The sequence below is a fragment of the Haliaeetus albicilla genome, chromosome 29, assembly GCF_947461875.1.
Source record: "Haliaeetus albicilla chromosome 29, bHalAlb1.1, whole genome shotgun sequence".
NCBI classification, from domain to species: domain Eukaryota; kingdom Metazoa; phylum Chordata; class Aves; order Accipitriformes; family Accipitridae; genus Haliaeetus; species Haliaeetus albicilla.
In genome coordinates, this window is record NC_091511.1 from 2,130,350 (window position 1) to 2,150,855 (window position 20,506).

Consider the following 20,506-nt stretch of genomic DNA (forward strand, 5'->3'; position numbering starts at 1 on the left):
GGCTGCAGCCCACTGGGGTGGTCCTGGGGGAGAGGAAGGTGCCTGTGGTCAGGGGAGCGGGTTACTGCTCAGAGCGAGGTGCACCCTAAAGCCCCTTGATTTCCTCTGGGGACAGGGCAGGGAGTGCTTCCAGCCCAGGGTGGCGATGAGCCCCTCGGCTGCACACAGGTACATGGCACGCTACGGCCACAGCTTTTCCTTTACTAGATGGAATAATGCCTAGGACCAGACTCTTCGTAAGAAGCGGCATGAGGTAATGACAAAAATACACCTAGGAGTTTTCGCAGCTTATGTCACTAAGGGTTACGTAAAGGCAGTATTAATAAGCCTGCTCCCTCCTGAAGTCAAAGTCAAGATTAACAGTTTCAAGATACTTTTTTTTTTTGCCCTTGGTTTCTTACTCATTAAGGCAAAAAGTATTCTATTACTTGCTCTCTAGTTTTTACAGGGACATTCATTGCAAGAGCAGAAGTGGAGGTGACTTCACATTAACCATTTCTTTGCTTAGACCTAACAAGTAAAACCACAGGAGACATTAATTCCTGCAATGGAATGTCTTGCTCAAAGTTACTAACCATAACAGAATTTCAATACAGAGCTGCTCCTCTTTAAGGAGATTGATCATGCATCCCTTACCCCTTCCACCTGGACCTCCAAGCCGCACACACAGCAACCAGCTAAGAAAGCAGATAGAAAACAGCAAAGTTTGCAGGAAGTCTGGTATCAAAGAGCCTCCCTCACCGAGTCTTTATGCATGAGTAACTTTTCTTTCAATCACTTTGACAGAGGACTGTCATAAACAAAGGAAAACATTTCAGTTGAATGTTGCAGTTTGAACTTTATTTAAACCAGCTGTAATCTAATCTGCATAGTCCTGGGGCAGTACCAAACTTCTGCAATACCCAGGGAAACTCCAGAACAGTGACGCCACTCTGCACTGGGCCAAGCGTTGAGTCAGGGTATATTAAGGTGAAGTGTGTAATCTCACTTATGCTGGATCAAGTCTGGGAAAGTAGTAACCTAACTTCTTCCTAAACTTCTTCTTAACACCCTAAGGGGGGGAGGGGGGAGTAAGAGCAATTAGAAGATAATTCTGCAAAGCAAGAGTTAAAAAAAAAAAATCCGTGTAAAGGCATATACTTTGATATCAATTAGCTAGGTTAGTTTGAGACTAGTTGCATAAATGCATGTGCTGACCTAGAGGTTAAGGGCAAAACAGCCTTTAACAGTCTTGGAATACTCAAGTGGAAGAATTGGTTTAAAAGCTTGGTAATATTACAGGGTTGTAGACTATTAAAAAACACTTACTTTTCATATTTGCTTTGCTGCTTATCTTATCACCTACTTCAGCTTTAACGCCTTCAATTTCATGATGGATTTTTATTTACACAGGTGCTGAAGTTGTATGCATACTGTAGCTAGTACACAGACTTGACAGTATTTAAATACCATGATTTTAACACAGGTCACAAAACCAAGGTAACCATTTTATAAACTCAAGGTGGAGCTCTGCTAAAAGCCACTTAAGTAACAGGGGTTCTGTTTCCTAATTTTAACCTGTGAGGAAACCTAAGCATTGCACTCTAAGTTTTGGGGGGGTTGGAGTGGAGAAGGAAGAATAAGACCTCTCAAACCCACTAAGGCAAATTTTCTAAGAGATGAATTGCACTTGAAGCAAGCTTGAAACCAAAGGTAATAAGGAAAAAAGTAAGTATATTGTCATCGCCATGCTTTCTCCACAAGTTTGGAATACCAGCAGTAGGGGGAATGCTGGAGAATGAAGACTGTGCAAGATAGCTACATGCCCCTTCGGTCTTGTCACTAGGGTTTGAGGTGGATGCTTAAGATGATCAGAGCTCAGAATTGCAGTTTAAGCCAAGCAACTAATTTTAAAAGAAGTCAGGGGTATCTGTTGTCCGCACAGCAAACTGGTACTTGAGCTGTCAACGCAGTTTGCAAACTACACTATTCAAAGGGTGTGAATTCAAAACCTGGAAATACTAGAAGCAGGAAAGCAGTGTTCCTAGTCTCCTCAAATTTACTCTACCATGACATGATCATTTTGTAGAACATATTTTTTGTGGCACTGCCCTGCCCGCCTTACATTTGGTTTACTTGTTTGGGGTTTTTAAGCAGATCCCACGTGCATTAAAAAATAATAATAATAATAAAAAAAATTATTTTTGGAAGACAGTATTTTACAGTACATACAAAAATACTCTGGAAAAATGTACAACTTCATTTACAAAAACACCAAGTTATAAAGAAATTACAATAGACAGATAGCATAACATTTGTTTCATATGATCAGAATTTCTCCCCACCCCTCAAAAAACCCTAACCCACTTAACTGGGTAAGCAGTGTTTTCAGTTTACAGAACCGGACCTTCAGACTACAAGTTTCCATGTAACCATGTAGAACAGCTTTCAGGGTTTATCTGAAACCACTTTCTGCATGCCAGATGCTTTCAAGACTGTACCTTGCAAGTAGGTAGCAGTGTCACAACAGCCTTGGCTATTGCAGTGTTTAAGTTACATCTTCAGCTGTGTGTTCTGAGTTTAGCTTTACTACCCAGTGACAACAAAGAAACCCCTCAAGTCTCATGCTGCAGCAGTCTTAAGACCAAAATCAGATACAATGGCATGGGACATGTCTATCATCTCCATACCTTGGTAGCATCCTCTGCTGCAGTTTCTTCAATATTTAAATTATTTATGGGCCTCCGTGGGAGGCAATACTTGGGTAGTGCATGGCTGTGTTAGGCAGTGGAAAGCTACTAGCTGAGGAAGCTGAGCACCATTGTGATAGATGCACAGGAGTGTATGTGCCCAACGGGAAAATAATTTAAGAATAATATATGCACATGCACTAGGAAAGCACAAATGAATACAAGCACGCTTATACACACTTGAAACCACAACATGGTTGCAGTGACTAGTTAACCTGTTTCATACATTCTGAATCCAAGTCACAGGACAGGTTGGTTTTTGTGGCTTTTTCAAAAGCTGTTTCAGCTAGTGACGGTTAAGACTTTTAAAAAGACTAATAAGGATAACTCTTACAAGAATATATTTGGGAAATGAAGACTGAAATAAGTTAAACTAAAAAGCATATTTTTGTTTACATCAACAAATGCGTACAGTATTTATGTGAGGTAGTCTGGGCACTAGAACAGTCCATTCAGCTTTCCAGTTAGTCCACTGAGTAAAACCCCTTCCAAATTACATTGTCTGTAGATCTGCTGCTGACATCTTCTGGATTGCCACCATCTTTGAATGCTGAAACCTGGTCAGTTAACTAGAAGAACAGAATACACAGACTCAAAATAATTGCTATACCAAAATTACCTTCATAATTGAGTACAGCTTCCAGTCAACACTTTAAATGTATTAGTGGCCATTCTTAAAACAACATTTAGACAAGACTACCATTACCACACAGGAATCTCAAGCCTCACAAAAAGTCTTACTACCTAAATCTGTACTTGAAATACTCAATAGTAGGTAACAGTTCTGCAAGTTGATTCTTTACAAGTGTTAAAATTGAGTTTTTTCTAGTTGTTCTTTGCCCCTGCCTCAAATCAGAGGTCAAGCCACACAAACAGCTATTTAAGAAGAGTTATGTATAGCAATAAAACAAATCAAGCATTAATCTAAAGCTTCCACAAAAACAAAATTTAACAAGCAACTCCACACTGTGACTCCAGCAGTGGACAACCTATTGAGTAGACTGCTGATTCCTAAAGCAGCAAAACTATCAATAGGCATTCAAAAATCATCTGCAAGAACAAGATTAGCTCATACTTTTACATTTATAAGATTCATATCCTCTTTATTTTGAGATAATTTTTTTTTTAATTAAGAACTGCTTCCAAATAAGCCAGTTCATTCAGCAATTGGTCAGTGCAGTAATATACAAGTACAGTGGTATTTAGAGACCCTGCCACCAGACCAGAAACAGTCAAGTGCCAGATCTTGGAAAAAAAAATTTGTTTAATAGCTATACAGTATATTCAAGACAATTTCTCACATCTACATCCTAGTAAAACTATCATTATGCTTAAATTTAGATTCCTGAATCCACTGGGGATGTATATATGCATTTCTTCTCAGTTATGTTATTCATTGTACATCAATAATTAATTCTACTTCAAACCCTCCCTGGCCTAGCCCTCCTTCCTTACCTTTTCTCTGTCTACTGTTTTTTGGGGGCATTCTTCTGATGTAGGTGAATGAGATCCTTCAGTGGTCGGTGAATAAGGTCGTTTAGGTGCAGCACTCTTAGGATCTGTAATCGGAGTCCCACTTAATTCATGCTGTCCTTGGACAAAACGTGCTCCGAGTTGAGAAATTGTGTTATGTCCTGGAATGGTGCAACCAACTGGAGGTCCCAATGTTCTTATTGCAACTGTAGCCTCCATTTCTGCAGGAGACACCGAGCTTTTAGAGTTCAGCCATGAAATTAAAGACTGCATTCCACCCACTACTTCAATACATACTTGAATCAGTAACAGGAATGGACAGTTCGTTAGACACTGATGGCACAACTACACGAGGTATCTTCTCTCTGTTGTTAGTACCATTAGATTTCTGATACACAGCATTTCTGTAAAAATCAGATGTTAGTGTTCTAAAATGCTAGTTTGTAAATACTACACATTTCATTTCCAGAAAGTCCATGCAAGACAAGTGTCTATCTTCTTAGGTCATTGTCACAGCTCCACAAAACAACAAATTCCCAGGCAATCTAGCATGAGATCTTTATTTTGCTGAACTTCAGACCACAAATTTAAACTTAAGCACTTTCTTCAGTGAGTCTCTATGTACTTGTACTGTTTTCCATCTTAGTATATCCAGCACTCTGTAGCACTTTTCATGAATGTACCTGCTCTACCCATACAGGCATTCAATTTTATTTTTTTTAATGCTACTCCTACAGTACCAAATGGTCTGAACACAGCAAGCATTACACATTTGGTAGTCTTGGGCTATTACTCTCAAGATTTCATATTCCTCCTGTGCTGAAGTAGCCTGTGAACAGACTTCCCAGGAAGTGACAGACACTTTTACTGCCTGAGTTCTCATACTGCTGCACCAAGTCTAGCATTTCTGTGATCAAGATCAGCACTTAATTAGAAAATAATACTGCTTGGCAGTAACCATACTTTTTGTTAGAAAGAACAGTTACCTACATATAAAACATTCCGGCTTCAAGTTACACACTAACCCAAGGGGATGTATATTCAAGACCAAATAATTTCTCTGGTATCAAGTTCTCCTTTCTTCCTATATGTGTTCATGTATATTAAATTAATTTTTTCAAGGATTTCTTTAACCTGTCTCCCCCCATGTGCCCAAAGGAGATGCCAGCTTTGTTCCTGAAGCCATTAGAGCCCCCCACATGCTTATGAACAACATAGATTCAAACAAGAAATCCTGGACCTCATTCACATTGTGAGTCAGTTAAAAAGCAGCTTCTTCACAGTTTTAAGGGTATCGTGCTAAGCTTTCTCTCTCTGCTGTAGAAGTGTCCAATTTAGAAACCTTATGTAACAAAGAGGAATTATCTGGTGTTCTGGAGTCCATATCTCTGCAACTGTCCAAACAGCTTCCATCTGAAGAAGTCCTTTTGCGCTGAAGCCCACAAGCATTTTGACTAGTACCTGGCATGCTTTGCTGAAACAACAACAAAATAATGAAGTCTTCAAGTAATTATTAAAGAAAAAAAAAAATATTGCCAGAAGAGCCAAATGTTTATTATACCTTCTTTTCCGTAACAAAAAATAGTGGAGATGCCTTCTCTTCACATGAGCTGCCTCAATCTTCATACCTTCCTTTAGCACATTGAGGTTGTTAGCCTGGCTGTAAACTAACAGAAAATTTAGTGTTGTAGCTTAGTGGGAATGTTTGCATTAGGTATTTGTCAAAGTTACATATGGTTTCTTTAGAAACAGCAAGCCTTTAAGTCTGTCCAGCCCAAACAAAGAACAAGAAGTTGCCTCAAGATGAATGTGACCTAAGATGCCCATTTCATATCCAGTACAGACCAGATACATAACAGCTATTTAAGTTCAAATGTGCATTTATGTGCTCAGTTACAGCTGTGGTTTGCAAATCATGCAGCTCACATCTGAGCTGATTTTTAACCTGAAGGAGATAATACTCCTTAACCCTTAGTTTTCTGTTTGAAAATAGATCTAGACAACTTTCTAAATCAACCCAAATGTGCACAGCTGATGAGAGACGAGACACCTTACTCAAGATTCAGACTAATTTTATTTTATTTGATATTTACAGCAGTGATTGTGGGTTTTTTCATAACAGTTATGTGACATCATATAACTTTCCAGTAATTTAGGTGTTAAAATTCTATCCGTCCAAGAAAGACTGGATTTTAGGGACATCTGACTTATCAGAACCACTACAATTTAAACCAGTTTTTCTTAACTGCCTGCAAACAACCTTTTATGCAACTGAAAAATGCTATACTAGCACAGCAGTTATTACAGAATTAAGTCAAATTTAGGTAAGTTTAACAAGCCTATTGTGATCATAACTAGAAAGTCAGCTTACTAACATACAGAGTGGGAATCAAAGTAAGGACATGCAACAAAACCAAAAAGGTTTATAAGTCTTTCTACAGAAGACCTAGAAGTGAAACAAAAGCACAAATATGAATATTCACACTAATATGAACAGTTGCTTCAAAGTAAATTCAATAATATTTTTATGTAAAAGTGAGATAAAGTTCATTTAACAAAAGCCTTCCAAACAGTGAGCCTTTTACTCTTGAGCCCATCAACTTGAAGTTAATCTTTGCCCTCTAAAAATATTCTCTCAAAGTCAAGGCATATGATAAAAGCTTTCTTGCACATAACTACTGGTCACTCCCACATTTGCCAAAGCATATCACACCTCTCAAGAAATACCTTTTCTGTTCAATCTCTCTGGATTCAAACCCTGTATCTGAAACATACTATAGGCTGTGCTTCACTAAACTAAGAGCACACAGCTATGCTAATAAAGTTTGTGCATAGAAATACAGGATTTAACATTAGTTCTAGCCTCTTGGCGGTACATAAACCTTGTTGACATAATTTACCACAACACTGAAACACAGCGCCACTGGATCTAACATACAAGACAAGCATCAGTTCAGCGAAGAGTGCAAGTCTGAGGAAGTCACCCCCCCGGCTTGAAACTCAGACAAGAGTTTTGATGCCTTTTTTCTGTGCTTTTCTCATATCCCAAAGCATGAGCTAAAAAGGTCAGCTTTTACTGCATTTACTCATGTTGTCTGAGCAACACAACACACAGCTCACACTGGTACCATGGATAAATGTTTGTTTGCACTGATGAAGAGTTTAAAGGAGTCCACTGTTTAGAGCTTTTTGTCCAAACACACTTGTCACTTCAGAAGAGTAACCTGATTTCCTTAGTTCGTCATTATGATAGCTAGGCATGAGCCTGACAGCACACATGCACTTCTGAAAGGCACAAGAGCAGTCAGCTTGGGAAGAAGTAAACAGATTGTGGAAAAGACCTATACTTTCAAAGAACTGCTCGCCCCCAAACCCCTTTATTCTAGCATTATCTAACAACACTTGCAATATTACTTTATTTCTACATCTATCAAAAGTAATAATGGAAGATGAACATGAAGCTTTACATGCAAGACTGCGTGTCATTACAATGCGACCACTCACTGCTTTTCAAAGTTCTGGGATGATACCATACACAAACTGTTATTTTGGAAAAAATACTCTCAAGAGGCATCAACAACTTATTTTAGAGTCTGATACAGTTAATTCCCACTTTCAAAGTTCAACAACTGACAACTGGACGTCTCCTGGCTTCACATCTGACTGTCTACCGCATGAATCGCAGTTCCTTTCTGAGTGTTTACGATGATCTGCAGAGTTGTTATTTCACATATGGTATAGGACTGTAGTACACATTTTTGTTTCAAGATGGACTTACTTTGCCAAAGTGTCAAAATAGTATGTTTTTAAGGCTAATCTTCTATGTGTCACACTCTACAGAAATATCTAATAGCTAATACCAGAAGGAAGCACAATTCACTTTGTGAAGCAACTTGCACTAGAATAAAAAAATTAAACCCTACGAGACTAGAGCAAAATATAGACTTACCTGTATCTTTGAACGACTGTATAACGTACGTTAAATCAACATTAACACTTCCTGCATTTTCCACTTTCCTAAATACGATTCCAAGAAACCACATTGACACATATCCACTCCTAAAAAGACAGAGTCACAAATTTATCATTTAAGCACAGATGCCAGTTATTTGGATCCTAGTATCTACTCTCAAGAAGGGATTAAGCAAAACAGTTTAGTTGTATGCAGCAGTTAAAGATTAGAGTCAGCCCATACTTAAGTTCTCCAAGAACTCCTCCCTGATGTTCTCCCTTCTTTAAAAAGATCCCACATGCTCAGAGCCTTGCCTGTCAGACCTCATACCTACAAAACAGTAGGTACATAACTGAACATCTCTCACAGATAAGCTGAGGTGAATAAATATAAACAAGGTACAATACATTGGCCAAACTGGATTTCAGAAAAGTAATGAAACCCACTGTTTACAAGCTCTCGGTTGCCAGGGAAAGACTGTGGCTTTACATGAGCAAAAGATATAAATTCATTCCTCTCTAAGTTTCCAACCAGCACACAAATTTTAGATTTGACAAGGCCAATCCTAATAAGAACAAGAGACATTTACTCATTTTAACTGTATCCAGCACAGTAGTTATATACCTTTTTACAATACAATGCTAATACAAAAACGCTAACCGGTCAGTAAGTTTCATTCAGCTGAGCAGATACTAGATATTTATATCACACGCACTGTAGTTTGAGATGTTTCCAGTGACATTTGAGCTTTAAAGTTTCCAAAGACAGAGGTACATAAATTTAACTTGTACTCTTAACAGGTCAGATACAACACCTCAACACATAGCCTATGATGAAAATATCAACAAGGAGCAGATTCCCAGCACCTCTGGCTGCATTTTGAAGTGCAGCAAAACTCCTTTTTACCCCAAAGATCAAGGAGAAGAACAGTTTTGAAAAGGCTCAAGCAGAACTGTTCAGTTAGACCTGAGTAAAGATGCAATTCTTCCTGCAGATTGATCTGTGAAAAGAGTTTACCCTTTTCCAGCCAAACTGAAAAATGTAGTTCCTTTAATAAACAAATTACCTAGTCAACACAGTCTCATCAGAAACTTACCCAAGAAATGTATCATGACCACAAAGGCTCTTCATATAAATGAAGTACTGGCATTTTACCCTTTTACCTAAAACACTGCTAGCTTTGAAAGCAGTCAGAACTCTGCAAGTTTTCAAAAGTATCTTTTGTTGATGAACAACAGAGATGTGCCATCTATTCCCAAATCCATTCAAGAGTTGGTGAACTAAACTTGTTCTTACAGAAAACTGAAGCAAGTTTATCTTCTGCTTTTCATTTTCCCAGATGCAAAACTAAACCCCATTTGCTGCCATTTCTGTCACTGCAAAAACATCAGCTTTTACTGGAGCCAGAACTTTTCTCATCTTTTTTCTGAGATACAACAAGCTTTGTTCACTTAAAAACATTTCACAATAAAAACTATTTGGGCTCTAAGCCCTCTGCCCATAACTCCTTGTTGTACATCTAACTGCCACTGACATCAAGCTGTAGTTGATATGATTTTTAAGTGAACACGTTAAAAAGTTCAGGTAAAAGGTATTACCTGTTAGAGCTATTTTTAAACATGAAATAAGATGTCTTTTAGAGGTAGCACAAGAATTATATTATTTGCCTTAAAGCGCAAGTCAAACTTTGAAGTATAACCAAGGTACCCTCAGAACAGGGTTCTATTACACAGAGCTGTTTTGCTTGCTTACTTGAGCAAAGCAGGTAAAGTACTCACTTCTTAAGAGTGAGAACACCACACACATCACAGTACCTTAATTCCTCACCGTTTTCCCTTATTTCAAGATTCACAGTTAGTCAGCTCATTCACATAGGTTAAACAAGTTATTATTGGCATATATCCCTTGAGACATTGACAAATATCATGTCATAAGCAGTCATTTTCTCTAACTACAACTGAAGTGGATCTCACATTACATTTCACAAAGTAGATCAGCACTCCTGCAATTTACCTATTGACTACCAAGTGTGCTGAAATGATAATTTTCAGCACTAAACATAAGATGCCTGAGCACACTACAAGATTAAAACTTAGTAAATACTATTTATCAGCATTCAGATGCTCTGTGCAGACGGTCAGGTTTCACCCAGATTAAACAGCCTTGTTTCACTTCACTGGAGAAATGTAGGCTCTGGAATAGGCTGACTACATAACGAGAGCAACTTAGCACCAAGTGCAATGTAGTCTTAAATTAAATATTACATCCAGTAAAAAAGTCATGAAACCAAGTCTTCAAAGGCTCTACAACAGTGGTCTTCAAAGTAGGGCTGTGTGTGTCAATTATGTATTGAACCCACATTCGAAGCAAGACTTACCACTCTAAGTGATGCTCTTCAGTAGAGGCACTAGCAGTCAGCACAATATAATGTCTAGAAGAAAAGAAAAATTAATATCCTAGCTCAGGACTTTATATTCCTTCAAGTGAAACCAAAACTGCCTTAAATGTATCGAATATGTCTTCCAGACAAGACAGATTATATCCTGCATTCAGCACAGTATTAACTGAAGAAAAAGCTGATTACATCCTTCTGAATTGCATTCTGCTACATTCTAAGTATCAGAGTTGATTTTTTTAAATAAAAGCAGTGTCAGTGGCATAACACATACAGTTTTTCTATCTTCCCTATACTTATCCTTACCAAAATTCATATGACTACCTCCAGTTTCTGAAAAACAAACATCAATGCCACCTTCTATTGAGACTGCAAGCTAAAACTCACTATGCTAACCAGTAAGTAAATAATTTCAAGTTCAGATAACAGATTTCATACATACTTGTATTTCTGAAAGAAGTTCAGTGGTTCAAAGAGCTTTGACCAGTCTGATTTTCCTTGGAGAATCTCATTTGTAACCGCAAGACCTACAAGTAAGGTTCAAAACCTTATTACCATTTTTTTGGGGGGGGGACTAGCAGAGCATGATAAAAACTTTATCTTATAAAGGTTTTGAACAGTAATTGACAGATCAAAAAGCAGGAATTCCCTTGACACAACGCAGGTCTACTACAACAGTTCATTGTAAAACCGGTCACTTATTGCCTGCAACAGGTATACTTCCCAGAGAACTCTTCTGCCTAAAAGGGCAAACACCTTGCGAAATACAACCAATTCAGATAATGTGGTTTCATATAGCAAGAATTATATTTTTTATTCAGTTAATAAGCATGGAAAGAACTTTACCATGTTTGAGCTCCTCTACCATTACCGCTTGTGTTGATATAGATACTTTGCATGTAGAGTTCTGCTGTGGATAGGCTGGGGTGATGATAGGCATTACATGATATTGGTTTGATGGGTTCACCTGTGGTGTTAAAACAATTGTGCTCAGCACCAGCAGCTTAGGTTAGAAGAAAGTTTAAAGGCTTCTGAATTCAATGTCTACATACCCTAGGGTCCCATACTGGTAAATTAAGATTGCTCTCTTCATGTTTCAGCAATACAGGTTTTGGCCACTCCCTATATAAGAAAAGCCAGTAACTAACTGTCCATTTAGAACTCTGTCATGTAATTCAGGGTAGGATTGAATGTTGTTGGTGTAAATCTTATATAAAGAACTACCTCAAAAAGTGTAACTACTTTCTGCAAATTAAAATAGTCATAAATAGCTCTTACGGTTTTGAAAAAAACAAGAACTTGTTAACCAGAGTAGAAGCCAAAGCATTTGGATAGGGCTGACACGTTCTTGCTACTAGCACGGCCCAGAAAATCCCACCAAGAAATCCCAGCATGTTGGAGTAAATGCCACATCCTACAATGGATACACTGTCGTTAGCCTGTAGTCTTTCAATATCCAAGTATATTCCTTCAAATTTACAGTACCAACTTCACAATCTATAGAATACCTAGTACATTTCAGTCTCAAACTCAGTTATTTTCACAGTGCAATGAGGCCAAAATTGTTGGTCCTTATAGCGATGAGAAAAAGAGTCGTTACCACACCACTTCCCAAAATACTGCTACTCTGAAATTTGCCTGCACTGCTACAGCTGCTGCTTCACTCCAACTTCCCTTAAGAAAAAGGTTCTGCCATTCTTCTAGCACTTTCTCTAGTCACATGTGCAAACAGTATTTTCTTATTCCTTATGTATCAAGCTTTTATACTTCACTTGTCATTTTTATCCTTTGTAGTCAGGTTCCTGATAAGCCATGCAGCACCTTGTCTCGTAGGCACTCCCCTCTTCTCCCCACTCTACCCCCATTAAAAAACACACAGAATCTACCCCATGGACAGGCCTTGAATCTAAACTAAAAAACAGTTTTTAAACTAAAAACTGTTATTTAAACAGCTATCCAAAGCTGAAGTACTTCTAATGCTATTATTTTTTCAGCATGAGATGCCTCTGAGAAGTTTAAAGATCACAAACAATCACATTACTTACGTTTTGCCCACAGTTTAATTGCACAGAGCGTGAGCCAGAAGTTCTCTTTATTTGGCACTAGGTGTAGTATTTCATCAGTAACTCTGCAACCTCTAAGAAAAAAAGTTGAAGTACAGAACTTCCTAGCAACAGGTACAAGTTGGTTTTATGCTATACTGTATCAATAGCTTACAGTTTATCCTTCAAGCCTATGAAAACAAGTTTGGATTACTTGCTTTGTATTACCTTAAAAATTAGAGATTACACGTAACATTCAGTATCACGTCAGGTAACTGGTGCCCTCAACAGCTTTTTTCATACTTTAGACTACAGCCAACAATTTTCAATAAGGCCCTTCTACAGGATTCCAAAACCTAGGTTTCTTTCGACAGCCAGGAACAATTAAACCAGTCAGTGTTAAACAGTGAGCAAGTCAGGCTTCAAGTATTTAATTTTTTTTTAATTTTTTTTTTTTAATGAACTACCACACATTCTTCTCTATCAAGTGCTCTACCTATTCATCTGAAGCAGTTTCTGTGGCAAACTGGAACAATGCACACACCCCAATCAAAGAAACATGAAACACAGGTCTATCTAAACACACAATTTGAAACGTCTGAATTTAAGCTCACTTGCCACCTCCTCAGATCTCAAGTATACAGGGGATCAGTTTCTGTGTCTTGTACAGAAACTTGGGTTGTGTAATGTGCATTCCATAACAATTTTAGTAACATTTTCTTTTTAAAGATGTGTAAATATGCTTACCATTTAAGCTCTGTATACATATTATATCCAGGCTTCTAAGATGTGAGTCATCTCTGAGATCAAGATTACCAGAAACAGTTGGCACAGACAGTCTTGCAAACACAAGATCAATCTTAAGAAGAAAAAAGTGCCAACTGTTAGAATGCCATGCAGTTTGCAAACAGAACACTAGTGGGGGACAGTTAGTCAAGCCTAAAAAGAGTGGTTAACATTTGTATTTAGAATTATGTGACTATAGAAACATCTCCCAAGAGATTTATTGGCCAGAAGACTCAATAAAAATTCTAGAGGTTCCATATTTTATGTACAAAACCATCGTTGCAACACCCCTTTCTTTTTAAGCTAGAGAAAGGAAGAGGGTTTTTTAAGGTGAAAAAGATTACTCTAGACTTAGAATGTGAATGAAAAGGGAATTTAAAATTAATCATAGAATGAAGACATAAGTTCTATCACCTCAACTATACTTCAGCAAAGGAGAGAGCATTTTCTTTGCGCACTAAGCCCTTTTGATCCCGAAGTATCTGGTTTTTAGTAGAGTCTGAGGCAAGAAAATTATTCTGTGAATGTCTGTACCAGATAAAAGCCACAAAAAGGTAACTGAATAAATGTCTTCATGATAGTGATACCAAGCAGTAACTTGCTTAGGTACTACAGCATGCAGGTCTTTATACATTGTAGAAGAGGTATTCAAGATAGCAGGATTGCTGCAGCTGACAAACCTAGGCAGGAGTCAAATGAGTACTTTTACTTTCCATTTTCCAGATTGTTTGTCCCACAACCACTTCATTTTGGATTTGCAGCAAAACATTTAGTTTGTTCACATGATTCGTACAGTGAACTACACTGTACACATCCCTCTGTAGACACCTAGCTTGTCAGAGCTAAGAAGAGTTAGCAAGGATACTGCCTCTGCTCCCACTCTGCACAATCCTAGAGATAAGTGGTATTCAAGCAGGCTACCCTGGTCTACAGCACAGGTTTAGAAAAAGACGCCTCTGATGCTCCCATGCCTGCCAGGCTTCCTAGGAGCTTATTTTCCTATAAGCTCCCATTCTACTGCAATGTCTTCTCCTGGGATAGGTTGTGGTGCAAAATAGCACAGTCACAGGTCCCTGGAAAAGTTACCCTATTCCAAAGCAAGAAAAAAATTTACTCACTTAAAGAAAAAAAAAGCAAAAGAAATGCTTACCTCTATGCCATCAAACTCAAATGTGACAACTGGTACATACACATCTTCAACTGCCTGTAAAGGAGAGGATAACTGTGTAAGAAAACATGTTTTGCTACTTTATGTTTCTCCTAAACTACGATCAAATGCAGAATTTACACTGCTAACTACTCAGTATAAAGACTGAGTTGCTTCCAAACAAAAAAAACCTGTTAATAAGCTGCAAGCAGTATAGCACTAAGATGGTACTAATACTAGCTTTAAGAAGTTATTTAGCCAAGAGATTCAGAGGCTGATCATGTATTGTAATGAACAAACAGTGCACAATGAGCCATCAGTATCAGAGGCTGTAAGGTACTTACCTTGGTGGTGAGGAAGAAAAGCAAGAGATTTCCATAGCTATCTTACTACGGTTAACATCCAGAGAAATCTAAAAAATTCTGTCCACATTTGACAGCGTGCACTAGCCTCCTGTATTTTTATTTTCTACCATGCCTGAGATGCTATCGGCTACCTTATGGAACAGTTTTCAATTTTGCAGACCACTTGTTAGAACTGTGCCACAGCCCACTGAGTCTGTTTTCAGGTGACAGTCATCTAAATGAAGGCTCATTAGCTATGCATATGAAGTCTTTCAAAATGTCTGCACAAGGAAGACTAGGCTGAGAGAAACACTTCTCAGGAGTTTGCTTTTATACGCAAGGTACACAACATAGGCACCTGAGGGTGATTTTACAAGGCAGTTTTGCATGTTCGCAGCACAGCTCCTATTAACTTTATGTAAAGCTGACTGTGTATCTCTTCTACAAAGTCTCAGGCTGAGTACCCAGAGAAGAACATGACCAGAGAAGAATGAATTAGAGGTCCTAAAGTACATCCAGAGGAACACCACGGCAAACGTACTGACAGAAACCTTTCCACATCACATTCAACTTCCTTAGCTCTCAGGCTGCCCCTTCCTCTACCTGCATGCAATTACCTTCTTTCCAAGCCCCTTAGTACATCCAAGATTAAAGCAAGGCTCCTAGGGACAACCTTGCTTTTTGATACTATAGCTGACTCATTCCCAAACCATGGGTACGGGAGAAGTGAACTACAAAGAGTCTTATGTGATGTACAGTCATTGGGGAAGGGAACCAAAAGCTTGACTTCAACATTTTCATGCTGCGTAAACAGTATTTTAGAAGGTGCTCAGAAACAATTCCATTTTTAATTTTGCTTTGTAAGACAATCACTACCAATATGAGTCTTTAACATGAATATTCTTATTGTAGGAGTTGCACAATCTGTCAAGGAGAGAGCTTACTCACTCTTAGATTTTTTGTTTCCTCTTGATGTTTTAGTTTTTCAAAGAACGACTGAAAGATCCGATCTTTCTACATGTCTAGGAGCAACACAAACAGCATCTATGTCAGAGATTCCATTTCTTCTGTTACTGTTGGAAGACACTTTCAAACAGTAGAACTCTGACCAGGCAACACTGTTTATCATGCGGAGGAGGAATACAGCTGAAAAACTGTAAAGAAAACCATGTAACAGCAACACAGTATTCTGGCTGTGATGTGTGTTACTTCATGAAAAATGACTTGAAATAAAAACTGATGGCTGGTGGGAGCTGTGCATAGTAACATGTAGCTGGAGTAGGTTCAGAATACTTTAACCAGGGAATCAGAAGGATATTTTAAACATTGCCATAAATAATACAGATTGTAATTCAAAAGCAGAGCACAAAAAAGAAATCTCCTAAGGGAAGATGCACAATGGCCTCTTTCATATGCACAGTATTTCTTTTTGTGGAGGTGAGGAAGGCTGAAAACCACAGAAGACAGCCAGGAAGAGCAGAAAATTCACTGCAGTAAATACACAAATTGCAAAGCATGTTCTAGCTTGACCTCACACATATTTTAAAACAAATACTTCAGAGTGTGCAGTGTTGGTTTCTCTTTGTTGATTCATATACTACACTGGATTAGCAGAGGAAAGAAAAAAACCTACTTGAATATACAAAAATATTTTCTTATGACTAAAGATCACAGCTATTGCCATCTTCCATACCTGCCTCAACTCTGACCTCTAAACCCCAGTGCCCTTCTTACGCCAGGAACTCAGCCATCTTTTCCAGATGCAGGAGCACGTCCCCACAATCCCCAGGAAATCTGCATCTCTTTCAAAAGGCATTTGCAGCTAAAAGATGAATTGGCTGGCACGGGTCTCACCCTGTCCAGCAGCCCAGTGGCACAGGCACTCGTTGCACTCACTCCCTCCTCACTCATATTTGCAGTTAGAGCCATGGCTCTCCCACCGACCAAGCGCAAGGCTGAGCTCGAGGTTGCAGGCATCCTGAGGACAGAATCTCCCTTTCACGGTGGGTGACCCACCTTCTGTAAACCCGGAGTGGTATTGGGACAATTAATGGGCCAGAGAGAGACAGAGAGAAAGGAGCTATGATGTGCCTGCTGGGAACTCGGCTTCAAACCCCCAATACAACAGTTCCTAAATTATACAAAGTGGAACAGCTTCCCTGGGAGCAGACTCCCTGCATCCCCTCGGCCTGCCCAGCTGCCTGCTACTAGGGCACTATTCACCTTTGTGCTAAAGTCCATCCTCCAAAAGAGGCAAACAGATCTAAATAGAACTTTCTTTTCTCTTCACTGAATTAAAGAACAGGGATCTCCTTTTATTTTTTATTTCTTCCTGTCTGAGGAAGGAGGTAAGTACCTAAGTGCAGAAGATTTGTGCCCAAGACCCTGAATTGCCGGTGGCCTGTGCTGCCAGCCCAGAGGTGAGCAGTTGATTATTTAGGACAGATGGGATTCAGGCTTTCGCCTTTTACTTGCCCATTCCTCCTTTGTAACTTGCAGGCTTCTTTTCTGGATCCTTGATTTTCGCTGTGACGTCCAGGCGCTTGCTGCAGCCTGAGAGTCTTCTGGACAAAACGAGACACATGTCTGGAGAGGCCACAGCCCAACCACTAACTGCCTATGTGTCTACTAAGCAACATCGACAATGATTTTTTAGAAGGGGGTGGATCATCAAATTGGTGACAAAGAATTACAAGATTGTTTTTCTATGCCACTTCAATTTAACAGAAACTTGGAGATTTGGGTTCAAAAATACGAAACACTTTAAAGCCGAAACACTCTTTGTAGCTGCTCCTTTGCTTATTCTTGTTTGAAAGAAATATTTGGCAATTTGAACATGTTTTCCACATCAATTCAACCAGGTCTGTTTACAGTCAAACTTTAAATCTAAAATACATAAAAATCCAAACTAAAAAAATTGCACTATGCTCATAATTTTTACCTAACTTTCTAAGCATCTTTTGCTCCAAATATTTATATTCTGATTATAATCCAGTATTATTTCTCAGAAGTTATAGAGCACTTTTTTCACTTGAGTGCAATTTAGTTAGCTTATGTCCTAAAAATACTTCATTCCTGATGGCTAACAAAATGCACAGTGCAAAATGAGATACAGAATCTCCCTGTGCAATGCTAGGCACCTTGGGCAGTGGTCCTCAGAAACAGGACAGAGAGTGCCTAAGCTTATCAGGGACAAACAGAAGAGGAAAAGGCATCTAAGTAGACCTACTCGAAGATCCAAGCGTGATCTTCAAACACAAACTTTCTTCTGCAACTGAACGTCTAAGACTGAATTTCCTTTCTGTTTTAAATAAATAAATAAATAAATAAGACTGTACTTGGCTTCAATAAGGACTAACAGCAGAGTTGTCAGAGACCTGATGAGGAACACAGGAGACTGGGGTGTGATTCATCTAACTAAATGTGGATGTCTCTAATGTAGACGCCCATGGCCGAGCCAAACTTGGTCCCATTTTTAGGCAACACAGAGTTAAGTCAGTATAACCAGTGAGTTCAAGGGACTGTTTATCTTATCCTAAAGTAAATACTTATATATTTGGTCAGAAAGACCGCCCATTAGATTCACTGATTTTATTCACTATATCTCCTTTAAAATAAAACAGGACCTCAAGCCAGTTGTGCAGGCAGAGATGATTACAACTGCGTTACAGATACACAGTTGAGGTCAGACAAATCACAGTCCACCTCTGCTCCATCCAGGTTGGCTCAAGACCGGGAATTTACATCTCCCTCACCTCCAAAACAGCTCCCGTAACCCCCAGAAGAAGGGAAATGACAGATTCGCCTGGTAAAGCTCTTCCACTTCCTATGAGCAATGACACCAGTCACTGGACCAGAGACAGAGAGCTAGTCCCCACCCACAGCCCACAGCTCCTGAAGATCATCTAAGGAGATCTGCAGATTCCAACTTTACCTCTTCTCAAGCCCAATGCCGAGGGATTTATGCCACACAGAGGAGCTCCAATGGGATCTACTGGCTGCGCTGGGTCCGTTGACCCAACTGGGAGGGACCATTCAAAAACTGCCACAAGGACCACGACATTCCGAAGCATGCAGGGGGGCTGGGCTATGCAACATGGGCCCCCAACAGCTGCTTCCACCCCACTGCCACCCACCAGACCTCACAGCACCGACTGCTACAACACACCAAACCTTCGCGGGGTGATGCCCTTCCACGCTCAACTCGAGAACGCAAGCTTTGAGGGTGGCATGGGCTTGAACCCAGACATGGCATCCTTGCTCCTGGAGGGCGAGATGGGCATGTTCACCTCCCTCCGAAAGAGGGAAAAATAACATCAGAAACTCTCAACCAGACACAACAATAGCTTGAACTCACTGAAACCTGACACAGAAGATGTTTCTATGCACTTCTCATCCTAGTTTTTAACAACCAAAACACTTTAGTACGCTTTAGTAGTATGCTTTAGACAACCATGATTAATAGCAAGAAATCACACGAGATAATCCAAACACTACTTTAAAGACTGTTTAATATTTAAGCAAGCTGAAGAGAGATTTTGTCAGCCAGGAGTCCATCAGCAAGCACTTGAATCTTTAAGGGAGCCAATTTTTGTAACACAAAATGAGTATTTTTAATCCTAAATCCATTTACTCTAAGCAGGGGAAGGTAACTCACTGTATACTAGCACTCAGCTATTCACACACACCTTCCCCCCCCTTTTTTAAAAGAAAAAACCAACAGCTTGCACTAAGCAGTATTTCAGATGGAAGGTAAATGTAGGTAATCCTTCCAGAAATATAGGCCGTTCAAAGCAATTGTCCTCCTGTCCCATAGAGAGCATCCCAAAAGAAGACTGAGCTCCCCAACAGGTCTTGCATGCCTGCAATTCCTCCCCAGGAAGCCTGTAAGAGACTGAATTGTTACCTTGAACCATTTGCCTCAAAGATTGTTAGGTGTGAGGGACTGGGCTGTCATCTCAAGGAACTGTGAACTGCTTATCTCGAGCCCTTTGTCTCTAAGATGGCCTGTTTAAGCAGGACACTCCTCTGTCCATAAGGACAATTACCAGGCCATTGAGGCATCCAGGGGAGGAAACCGGGCTGGAGCTGATCTGGTGTCCATCACCCAAAGGTCGTGTGATAGACGAAACATGCAGTGCATGACATCATCGAAATATGCCCTATAAAAACCCGTGGAGACAAGCTGTGGTGGTCTTTTTTCATCACCAAAGAATTGAAGATTGAGGACCAATGGGACGCCGCTGGATCCATGGTGGTGACTGTCCTTGCAACTCCCACCACCGACTGCTTGCCTGAGGACCAACGGGATGCCACTGGATCTGTGGTGGTGACTATCCTAGCAATCCTATCCCAAGTGCTTGCTTAATTTCTACCTTTTCTTCCATTCTATCTTATCGCCACCATTTTCCACTTTTGATACTTTTGATAATAAAAGCTCTTTTGACTATATGGCATTTGACCTCGTTTCTGTCTTAATCTCGCTCTTGGGATCATATCGAAACCTTCCCCGACATTGGATCGGGACAAAGCCCAAAGAGAAATATGATGCTGTTGGAAAATCCCAGTCCTCAGCACTTGAATGGTTTCAGAGCAAAAATCTGGACGAGAACAGAAGCGCCATTTGAGGCTCAACAAA

At 39.5% G+C, this 20,506-nt stretch overlaps 1 protein-coding gene across 1 annotated transcript; it reads right to left on the reverse strand.

The window, feature by feature from the left end:
- Positions 1-2,173: 2,173 nt before the first annotated feature.
- On the reverse strand, positions 2,174-20,491 carry LOC104316857 (poly(A) polymerase gamma-like). The gene is given in 15 exon segments (XM_069773799.1): positions 2,174-3,298; positions 4,185-4,423; positions 4,500-4,606; positions 5,545-5,869; positions 8,152-8,261; positions 10,532-10,585; positions 10,992-11,076; positions 11,396-11,516; positions 11,602-11,671; positions 11,828-11,963; positions 12,595-12,684; positions 13,339-13,450; positions 14,528-14,581; positions 15,817-15,871; positions 15,873-20,491. Coding segments are annotated over 15 exon segments (1,788 nt in total). The 5' UTR covers positions 15,998-20,491; the 3' UTR covers positions 2,174-3,193.
- Between the last annotated feature and the right edge of the window lie 15 nt (positions 20,492-20,506).